At 39.8% G+C, this 11,325-nt stretch overlaps 1 protein-coding gene across 20 annotated transcripts in view; it reads left to right on the top strand.

Moving 5' to 3' along the window:
• LOC126069416 (zinc finger protein 345-like) overlaps positions 1 to 10,844 on the top strand; it is a 73,416-nt gene extending 62,572 nt beyond the window's left edge. For 19 of the 20 annotated variants that reach the window (XM_049872826.1, XM_049872819.1, XM_049872820.1 and 16 more), the window contains 3 exons: positions 6,178 to 6,304; positions 7,301 to 7,454; positions 8,644 to 10,844. In XM_049872826.1, coding sequence (XP_049728783.1) covers positions 6,178 to 6,304; positions 7,301 to 7,454; positions 8,644 to 10,429 — 2,067 coding nt within the window. In that variant the 3' untranslated portion in view covers positions 10,430 to 10,844. Of the gene's footprint in view, positions 1 to 6,096; positions 6,305 to 7,300; positions 7,455 to 8,643 lie in introns of all 20 variants that reach the window. The other variant, XM_049872827.1, reaches the window with a different exon arrangement.
• The last annotated feature ends 481 nt before the right edge of the window (positions 10,845 to 11,325 follow it).

Here is an 11,325-nt window from a genome sequence, read left to right as displayed (position 1 = left end):
TTTTTTTTTTTTTTTGTGCTTTGAGTGTACAAATCAAGTCAATCTCATACAAAAATTTATTTACACCTTGCTATATACTCCTAATTGTACTTCCCTTAATGAGACAGCGTGCCCCTTCCCTCTACTCTCTCTTTTCGTGTCCATTCGGCCAGCTTCTGACCCACTCTGCCCTCTCATCTCCCCTCCAGATAGGAGATGCCAGCATAGTCTCATGTGTCCTTGACTCCTCCCAGGCACTGGAGCATTTACAGTTCTAAAACCCCAGCTCCTTATCTTACACTGTGTTAGAGGTTAGAAAAGGAGAGAGAGTTTGTAGTGGAAGGCTCTGACTGTTTATGGGGTCCTGGGTGGTGGTGGTGCTCTCCTGATATCACCTAACCTAATGAAGCTGAGAATAGTGAGTTCAGCTGGATCCTCTGTGGGGTCCCCAGACCCATTTCTTTTTTCCCCAGTGGAGAATGCTTTTTTATTTAGTTGTTTGTTTTCGTGCAAAAGGCTTTTACCTTCAAGCTTTCAGGTGTGTGGAAAGCATGAATCCCCAATCTATGTTCTCGTCCTCCTGCTGATACCTGTAGCTGGTATTTAAACCCTATAATTTTTTTTTTTAATTGAGCTTTAAGAGAAAGTTTGCAAATCAAGTCAATCTCTCATACAAAAACTTATACACACCTTGCTGTATACTCTTAACTGCTCTCTCCCTAATGAGACAGCATACTCCTCCTCTCCACCCTGTATTCCCCATGTCCATTCAGCCAGCTCCTGTCCCGCTCTGCCTTCTCATCTTGCCTCCAAACAGGACCTGCCCACATAGTCTCTTGTGTCTAGTTGAGCCAAGAAGCTCACTCTTCACCAGTATCGTTTTCTATCTTATAGTCCAGGCCAATCCCTGTCTGTAGAGTTGGCTTCAGGAATGGTTTCAGTCTTGGGCTAACAGAAGGTCTGAGGACCATGACCTCCGGGGTCCTTCTAGTCTCAGACCATTAAGTCTGGTCTTTTGACGAGGATTTGGGTCTGCATCCCACTGCTCTCCTGCTCCATCAGGGATTCTCTGTTGTGTTCCCTGTCAGGACAGTCATTGGTTGTAGCCGGGCACCATCTAGTTCTCCTGGTCTCAGGCCGATGGAGTCTTTGGTTTATGTGGCCCTATCTGTCTCTTGGGCTCATATTTTCCTTGTGTCTTTGGAGTTCTTCATTCTCAAAGGTGGGTGGAGACCGATTGACGCATCTTGGATGGCTTCTTGCAAGCTTTTAAGACTGTAGATGCTACTCACCAAAGTGGGTTGGAGAATGTTTTCTTAATACACTTTGTTATGCCAGTTGACCTAGATGTCCCCTGAAACCATGGTCCCCAGACTCCTGCCCCTGTTACTCTGTCCCTTGAAGTGTTTGGTTGTGTTCAGGAAACTTCTCGGTTTTTGGTTTAGTCCAGTTGTGCTGACTTCCCCTGTGTTGTGTGTTGTCCTTCACTTCACCTAAAATAATTCTTGTCTACTATCTAATTAGTGAATACCCATCTCCCTTCCTGTCCACCCTCGTATCCATCAAAGAATGTTTTCTTCTGCTTAAACGTTTTTTTGAGTTACTATAATAGTTGTCTCATACAATTTTTGTTCTTTTGCAACAGACTGGTTTCACTTTGCATAATGCCTTCCAGATTCCTCCATGTTATGAGATGTTTCACAGATTCATCGTTGTTCTTCATCGTTGTATAGTATTCGTTGTATGAATATACCATAATTTGTTTATCCATTCATCTGTTGATGTGCACCTTGGTTGTTTCCATCTTCTTGGTGTTGTAAACAGTGCTGCAGTGAATATGGGTGTGCAAGTGTCTATTCATGTGAGGGCTCTTATTTCTCTAGGATATGTTCCAAGGAATGAGATTGCTGCATCAAATGGTAGTTCTATTTCTAGCTTTTTAAGGAAGCGCCAGATTGATTTCCGAAGTGGTTGTACCATTTTATTCCCACCGGCAGTGTAACAGCATAATGTTTTCAGAGTACATCCGTGTTCTAGCATCTGTCAGGGCTTTATTTCTTTTTATAGCTAAGCGGTATTGCGTGGGTAGACTATATTTTGTTTATCCATTTATCTGTTGATGGGCATTTAGGTTGTTCCTCTACTTTGGCTGTGGTGAATAGTGCAGCTGTGAATATCGGTGTACAGATTTCTGTTTGATCTCCTTTTTTTTCCTTTTGTGTATTTGCCTAGGAGTGGGATTGCTGGGTCGTTTTGTACTTCTGTAGTCAACTTTTTGAGAACTGCTCAGTTTTTGCAGAGCTCCTGTACCATTTTGCATTCTCACCAGCCATGAATGGTGGTTCCAGCTTCTCCACATCCTTGCCCTGGCTTCTTGCAGTATTTTCCCTTTGATTTTGTACGGTTCAAATATGATATCACTACATAAATTTTTTTGGTGTTTATCCTGCTTCGTGTTCCCTGAGATTCCTGAATTGTTGGTTTGGTGTGCATCGTTAGTTTTCTAAATTTCTCAGTCATTATCCCCTGAGCTATTTTTTCAGTTCGTTCCTCCTGTCTTTCCTTTCTGGTATTCCCAATACATGGATGGCCCACCTTTTGGAATTGTCCTACAGTTCTTGGAGATTCTGTTCCATCTTTTTCATTCTTTTTCCTCTTTGCATTTTCGTTTTTGAGTGTTTCTATTGACATATTTTAAAGCCCTCAGATTCTTTTTCTGAGTTTATCTTGTCATTTGATGAACTTGTTAAAGGCATTGTTCATTGCTCCAACTGTGCTTCTGATTTCCTTTGGCTTCTTTGTTATACTTTCCATCTCTCTGCTTGCTTTATATGTTGTACTTTGTTTATTACCCCACCTAGCATGTTATTTTATGATTACCTAGAATTTTTGTTCTGATAATTCCAACGTCTGTGCTGTATTTTAGACTAATTTTGATGCTTGCTCTGTCCTTTTATGCTGTATTTTTGACTTTAATATGACTAGTTAATTTTGTTGAAACCCAGAGATTATTTACAAAGTAAAAAAAAATGAAGTAAATAAATAGGCTTTTGGAATAAGGTTTTATTTTTCTAGCTAGACATTAGACTGTGTTTACTATTTGCTGTACTTGTCATTTGCTCTGATGTTCTTGGTTTTTTTTTCTTTCCTGTTGTATTTGAGTTTCCTAGTTACTTCTTAAATCAGGTCTGAGATTTGGAGTTCTTTATTTTGTAATCCTGTTCTTTGATAAGAGCCCTGTGGATGGAGTGGTAAAGAGGGCACAAAAGGGAAGCCCGGGGTAGTCCAGTGATTAAGTCTCAGGTTTAGTGAGCCTGTGCCCTGGGCAGTGACCCTACAACTGCTTCTCTGTTTCTCTCCTTTGATGAGACAGGAAACCTAGACGGCGTTGAAGTTGGGAATTTCACTACTGCAGGTCAGGTTAACTCTGGTAGAATGTGTTCCCTTGAGGGTAGGCCTTGTCAGGGAGAACAGAATCCTCTGGGAATTTTTTGAAATGGCTGGATTTTGAAGCACAAAAACATATTTCCTTGGTGGTCACAGTGAAGATCTGATAAGGTTTCTACAAATAAAACTCACAAAACTCTCTGGGTCCCCCAGAGATTGAGCCCTCTGGCATTTTTATCCCTAAGTTTGTCCACATCAAGCCTCCAGCAGTTCACCAATTGCATTTTAAATTTTCTTATGCTGATATTGACCCTAGCGGTGGTTTCTGCTCCTAGGTTTTGGTTCTGGCATGATATTCCGTAGCCATTTATGTGCTCTTCCAGTTCTGGGCAGCAGTAAGCCTTGTGACCTCAATTTTCTGAGTTCTGTACCTTCAGGTTTTTTGAGAGGATGGGAGTGATGACTTATAAGCTCCTTATATAGTGAATCACAAACTGGAGGTCTTCATTTAAGTTTTATGTCATTACTGTGGTCTTTGTTTTCATGTTACTTTATACTATTCATTTAAGCTGCTTTTGTTTTTCCAGTTTACCAACTTTACGTGTTTTTCATACACTGCTAATGATCTTTTCTGGGTATAAGAAATATATTTTTCCTTGTCTGGGCATAACGGCTAGAGGAGCCCTTTGACTCCTGTGCCTCTGTGTTGGGATTTGTTCAAGTCGACGAGTGTGTGAAGTGTGTATGAGTGTTTGCAAAATCATCACAGCTTGCTTCCAATGTTCTAGAATTAAAAGGGCAGTCTTTTTTTTTTTACCTTACTAAGCCAGTTTTCACTAGCTAAGGTTTTCTGAAATGATTTTGTTGCTCCCTGTGGTAACTTACTGAGGTAAATAACGCGTCTGTTCCTTACTGCTTAACCCGTTAGCGTGGTGCATATTCCATAGACTGTGTCACCAGTTCACGTTAAAACCCATTGTCTTTGAGTCGATTCTGACTCATAGCAACCCTATAAGACAGAGTAGAACTGACCCATAGGGCTTCCAAAGAGCAGCTGAGAGTTCAAACTGCAGACCTTTTGGTTAGCAGCCACACTCTTAACCACTGCACCATCAGGGCTCTGCCACAGGTGATCAATGTGTAAAGAAAAGCAAAGGGCTCTGTGGACTCCATAGAGCATGTGATTAATTGATTGTCTCTAGCTTTACTCACTCATCAGATATAAATGAGCTGCTGTGTTGAAACTGTTTGCAAAACCTTTCACACATCATAGTTGCTCAGTACATGGAACATTTTATCATTACGCTGTGTATAATGAATGTTAGAGGTTTTATGGCTTTAAAAAATGTAACCTGGCCAACTGCAGTGGAGGAGACTTCTGGATTTTGGCTCTTACTCAAAGTCCAGACCCATCATACCAGGATTGATTAGAGAGGACATAGACAGCTCATTTTCCACTTCCCAAACAAGAGGAGTCTTCTTACTCTAAGCTGCTCTGTTTTAGTATCCAAAGTGTCATTTAGCAAACTTTTCTAAAGTCCGTGGGTTGGTGCTATTTCACAGAGGTCAGTCTTACAGACCAGGAGATTCCAGGGGTCAGGGTTCAGGTAGTCATGGTTGTGTGCCTTCCAGGGGCTGCAAATGTGAGAGAATTTTGAAATGAAGCCTCTAGAGGGCTAGTGTTTAAGTTTCCATTTCCTAGGCGTCACGGGCAATTTAACAGGTAAACCGTGAGCACTTCAACTTACTTACAAAATTAATTTTTCTGGTAAAAATTATATATAACAAAACGTTTGCCAGTTCCACAATGCGTGCATGTATAACTAGGTGACATTGATTACATTTATCATGTTGTTCATCATAACAAAATGGGAATTGTAACCCCATCTTGCTCAACAAACGCACAGGCATGCTGTTCTTGTTTCTGCACTGGTAGCGTTCTTTGTTGTCTTATAATATTGAATTCTGTGTATGTGAGCGTGTATAAATTTGGGTTTGTTGAGGGGGGCAGTCAATGATAATTGGTGTATGGTTGCATCAGGTCTCAAAATTTGAGAGTTGTGGGGAGATCTGGATTCTCATGTTTCCTGCCTCACCTGAGCTCTTTTTACCTTTGTATGAAACAGGGGGTGACAGAACAACTCAGTTTTTGCAGCGTAGGCAACTGAACTGTAAAAGTTCACAATTTTGTTTAAAAAAAAAATTCTTTTTTCAGCATGCGGCCCTGTCACCTCCTGATCTCCTAGAGCTCAAGAAAATATGACCAATTCAGAGCCTTGGGTTACCAGTTTGTTTCTGCAGGCCCTTGGTCCTCCCATCGCTGTGAGCGGCAAATGAAAAAAACTGCCATTCTGCAGTGTTTCCCAATTGTTAATACCTCGCCCTGCCTTCACTTTGTGCTTTATGTTTTGTTGAGTGTTGTAGTGGGTCTTATGGAAGAAGGTGTAATTGTCTGTTAACAAGGAAGTGATGATGTGAATGAGAGCATTTCTCTAATTACTGTTGTGTTTTCTAACTGTTCTAGACCATAAAGAGAGAGAATATGACTGCAGTTGATTGCAGTCAAACTATGGAGAGATTATTTTTGTGTGTTGGAAATTTGTGACACAGGATGCAACCAGTGATGAAGTGAATGTAGTTAGGGGACGAGGCCGATGGTTAGTCCCCAGAATAGACCTTTGTAGAACACAGGACCTTGTGTCAAATCCCTATGATTTCTCATTTCCCCAGGACTGTCAGCCTCACCCTTTGTTCTTGTACACAATGGAGTACACGGTACTTAGCTGATCCAGAATGTGTGGGATATTTTAGGATTCAGTGATCGCTGAGGATGTGGCTGTGGTCTTTAGCCAGGAAGAGTGGGCTTTGCTGGATCTTACTCAGAGGAGACTCTACAGAGATGTGATGATGGAAACCTTCAGAAATCTGGCGTCAGTAGGTAAGAAAGGCATCTTTTTTTCTTCTAAATTTATTCCTTTAGTGAAAAAAAAATTTTTTTACTCATCAACTTTGCACCAGTATTTTAGTTGAAGAACGGGAATAAATTGTTAAGTAGGCATGATTCCTTGGTCTGTAGAGCTCACTTGTGCTGGCTTCCCCATGAACATAAATCTGTATGTATTAAAATAAGTTTTTATTTCATTTGTGATTAAAAGTGCTCAGGTTCTTTAAGTGTTGTAAATGTAGGCATTGGCTTCAGGTGTCATTTTGGGGCACTGAGAGATTTGTGATTTGGGATCCTGTAGAGAGTTTTGCTGTGCTAATTACAAGTTTGACATGATTATTTTGCTGCAAATCAGCTCACAACTGTCTATCTTCAGAGACCGTGAAGAGCAAAGTATTGGCTCAGTGTCAAGGAAATGTTTACTGCTTTTTACTCTCTTCCCTCATGATACACATTTCTCCATGAGCTCCATGTCAGCTGTACACATTTGTTTCACAGAGAAGCAGGGGCAAGGTCTGAGCACTGTGGAGAGAAGAGTCATTCAGGGCCACTCTGTTGGGAAGTACCAGGAAAGCCAGAATTTTTTGAAGGACCAGCCCCGCATGAGGGGAATAACATTTGAATCAGTCAGCAAGAAAAAGTTTCTTTTGGGTTGAAGACACAACTTAACAAATACCTGAGCTTGCTTTTCTGACTTTTAGCAAGCCTCTCAACCTGTGGTCATGGAGACCCTTTTTCTCTTTTCATGTTACATGGGTCTTGTGTCCAGTATCTTCCTACTTAGCTATTATCATTATACCTGTTCATTTCACCATCCATCTAAATCCTTATGGAAATATTTCCTAGTTAATTGCTTTTTATCTATTTCCAAAGTGCTTAAACAGCGAAATGTGTGTAAATCTTTCTTTGTTCACAGCAGCCTTTTTTTCCCCTGATAATTCCTTTCCTTTTTGTTTCTATTGTGAACCTCAACTTGAATTATTGGGTCAGTCTCTCTAAACTTAAATGATGAAGAACAGTTATCCAGTGAACATATATTGGTGGGATTCATGAAGAATAACACCTGGTCCTCCATGTTAGAAGAAATCTCCGACCAATCACGTGGCAGTAAAGATCAGCATAAAAGTCAGTGGAGACACGTGAGGTGAGTATCATTCAAACGAGAGTAAACAGTGCCTCATTAATAAGACCTAAGGTTTTTTTTTTTTTTTTTTTAAGGTGTAATGACTTCAGAATACATACACAGACACACAAACACAGAGATACATATATTTACCAAGGCTTCAAACTGCTTTGTAACGATTTGCCAGTTAACATGAGCGCAGCATATGTGTTTTGTAGCAGCCTGACCTGTTGCCTACCAGATTTGGACCTGAGGAGGAAACGATTAGCAGTGTTCCACTCAAAGATAGCGGCTGATCACCCTACTTTGTGTGTCAGTCTTCACAATCCTGCCAATAATCCAGTCTCCCTCATCAGGCTTCTGAATCTTTCGGAATCTATGCAGGAGATTGGCTTGTCGGCAGGACTGTGGAAAACTAGACACAAGCAAAGCAGTGGGGCTCTGCTGTTTGTTTTTTATTTGGGTCAAAATCCAGTGAGCAACAGACTTGGTTGATACGCAATGCATACGCTGTTCTCTTTTACGCTGGCAGTTTATGAAGTTTACGAACCTGTTCTAAGGCTTGTTATGCACTGATACATATAAATACGTATATACATATACAACTCCTCACTTTCTGGCTATCCCATATCTGACATTTTGCATTTACAGTGATAGTAAAAAAAAATCTATTTTGAAGATTAAAGATGTGTGTCTGTCAACAGTAAGATGTAACGCAAGAGTAATGCCTGCTGTGATGATTAACGTAATGTGTCAACTTTGCTCAACCATGAATCTCAGTGGTTTGACAGTTAAGTAATGATGCAGTCATCCTCCATTTTGTGATCTGTGTGGTCATCCTCCTTTTTTACATACTGCCAATTTTCACATAACTTCCTAGACTTTGAAACCTAATTGTGTATAACTGAGGAGTGGGTGTTTGTTTATATATATGAACCCAGCTGTAAAATTATGTGTTCAGAGAGTTTTCGCAATACAACATTTTAATAAATAGCCAAATAATGTATATTTAAAATATGTTTTACTTGGACAAAATTCAAGAAGCCTCATATTTTAGAAACACAGTGACAGTGGTGGTAGTATTTCTGCTGGATGATTTAATCTATGAAACATGAGACAACTCAGGGCAGAAACCGTGCGTGTTTACCATTTGGTAACGGTGAAATGGAAACAAATTTATCTCCAACAGCATGTTGCCTATTTTTAACAGAAGTCATGCAGTAAAGAACCTCTGTGAAAGTAACGAAGGCAATCAGTGTGAGAAGACCTTCCACCAGATTCCAGCTCTTACTGTGCTGAATAGAAACCCTCCAGAAGCAAATCCTTTTGAATGCTGTGAGTGTGGAAAATGTTTTATGGATCACTCATCACATAACCATCAGACCAGACCTCAAACTGGATGCAACTCCTGTCAGTGTAAGGAACATGGAAAAGCCTGCAGTTGTGCCTCTCACATACCCACTCCTATGAGAACTCTTAGTGGAAAGAAACCCAGTAAATGCAAGGCATATGAGAAGGACATCATTTCTGTCTCAACCCTTAAGAATCCTGTGACTATACTCACTGGTGAGAAACACTGTGAGTGTAAGGAACATGGGAAAGATTTCTGTAGATTCTCATCCTTTTGGACACACGTAAGAGGTCATAGTCATGAAAGTAGTGAATGTTGTAAAACCAATAACCGTCCTTCATCTCTCGTTTTACATAAGAAATCTCATGACAGAGATAGGTGTTATAAATGTAAGAAATGTGGGAAAGCCTTTACTGATGCCTCATCTCTCACTCAACATGTAAGAACTCACTGTGGAGAGAGGGCTTATGAATGTAAGGAATGTGGGAAAGCCTTTAGTCAGACCTCAGACCTCACTAAACATATGAGAACTCACAATGGAGAAAGGCCTTATGAATGTAAAGAATGTGGGAAAGCCTTTAGTTCTTCCTCATACCTCACTACCCATAGAAGAACTCACAGTGGAGAGAGGCCCTATGAATGCAAGGAATGTGGGAAATCCTTCAGTCAGTCATCACACCTCACTACACATACAAAAACTCATAACGGACAGAGGCCTTATGAATGTAAACAATGTGGGAAAGCCTTTAGTTTTTCCTCATCCCTCACTCAACATATAAGAACTCACAGTGGAGAGAAGCCTTATAAATGTAAAGAATGTGAGAAAGCCTTTACTTGTTCCTCTCATCTCACTCAACATATAAGAACTCACAGTGGAGAGAGGCCTTATGAATGTAAGGAATGTGGCAAAGTATTTCGTTATTCGTCAGCCCTTGCTGTGCATAAAAGAACTCACAGTGGAGAGAAACCTTACGAATGTAAGGAATGTGGGAAAGCTTTCAGTCGTTCCTCATCCCTTACTGTACATATAAGAACTCACAGTGGAGAGAAGCCTTACGAATGTAAAGAATGTGGGAAATTCTTCAGACAAGCTTCAGACCTCAGCACGCATAGAAGAATTCACAGTGGAGAGAGGCCTTATGAGTGTAAGGTATGTGGGAAAGCCTTCAGTCAGTCACCACACCTCACTATACATATAAAAACTCACAATGGGCAGAGGCCTTATGAATGTAAGGAATGTGGGAAAGCCTTTAGTTGTGCCTCATCCCTCACCCTACATACAAGAATTCACAGTGGAGTGAAACCTTATAAATGTAAGGAGTGTGGGAAAGCCTTTAGGTATTCCTCAAACCTCGCTTCACATGTAAAATCTCACAGTGGAGAGAAGCCTTATGAGTGTAAGGAATGTGGGAAAGTCTTTAGTTATTCATCTGGCTTCACTACACATAAAAGAACTCACAGTGGGGAGATGCCTTATGAGTGTAAAGAATGTGGGAAAGTCTTTAGGCAAGTCTCAAACCTCACTACACATATGCGAATTCACAGTGGAGAGAGGCCTTATGAATGTAAGGAATGTGGCAAAACCTTTAGGTGTTCTTCACACCTTACTGCACATAGAAGAACGCACAGTGGAGAGGTCTTGTGAATTTAAAGAATGTGGGAAAGTCTAGTCGTTCCTAACACCTCGCTTTTCATAGAAGAAATCACAGTAGAGAGATAAGTCAAAAGTGGGGTGTTTTATCCCTGCTGCTATAACTTCAAAGAGCAAATTTTTGAAAGCCTGCAATTAAAGTAAGAAAGCAATACTAACTCAAAGAATAGGTCATTAGAGCTACTTTGTGCCTTTGGGAGAAATGACAGTTTCATTGTATTTGCGGAGTTGTTCTCATCAGAGTTTGTTACTTTTTTAGTACAAGCTGAATTTTACCTTTCTGAAAGTCTTTGGGTATTATAAATAAACCTGCAAGGAGTAGCCTTGAGCAAATGTGTTTTTATGTTTTTTAATGTTTTTATTGGTATTTTGTATACAATAAAATATCTTGTACATGGTTTATGAGTATTTTTATATATAATATATTTAGTCATGTCTTTTAAATGTATTTTACCTTTTATAATTAGTAGGTTCTCATAGGGCAATACTTTGAGATTGTATAGTATTTTGTTTTTCATCGTACTTTGACCAACTTTTAGTATGTACTAGTAATCATTATCTATGATTATTGTGACTGTGGTGTTTACAAGATGGTGTTTTTTGATCCAGTCATTTCTTCTATGCTTATTAGTTAGAATTCTGAAAGAAAAAAACTTTTCTTTCTCTTCCCGTTATTTATTAAATTGTTTAAATCAGTACTGACAGTCCCCAAATTACAAATGAGTTCCTTTCCTATGTTTGTGTTTACATTGAATTTGTTTATTAAGTCAGAACAATTAGGTACAGTTCATATCTAAAGTCAGTTAGTCAAATGTTTGTCTTAGTATACAGTGTGGTAGTGTACCTTTCTATACATAAAATCATTAAAGAAACTTCTAGATGCTCTAAAA

The sequence above is a fragment of the Elephas maximus genome, chromosome X (genome assembly GCF_024166365.1).
Source record: "Elephas maximus indicus isolate mEleMax1 chromosome X, mEleMax1 primary haplotype, whole genome shotgun sequence".
Lineage (NCBI taxonomy): Eukaryota > Metazoa > Chordata > Mammalia > Proboscidea > Elephantidae > Elephas > Elephas maximus.
This window is presented reverse-complemented; position numbering and strand designations above follow the sequence as displayed.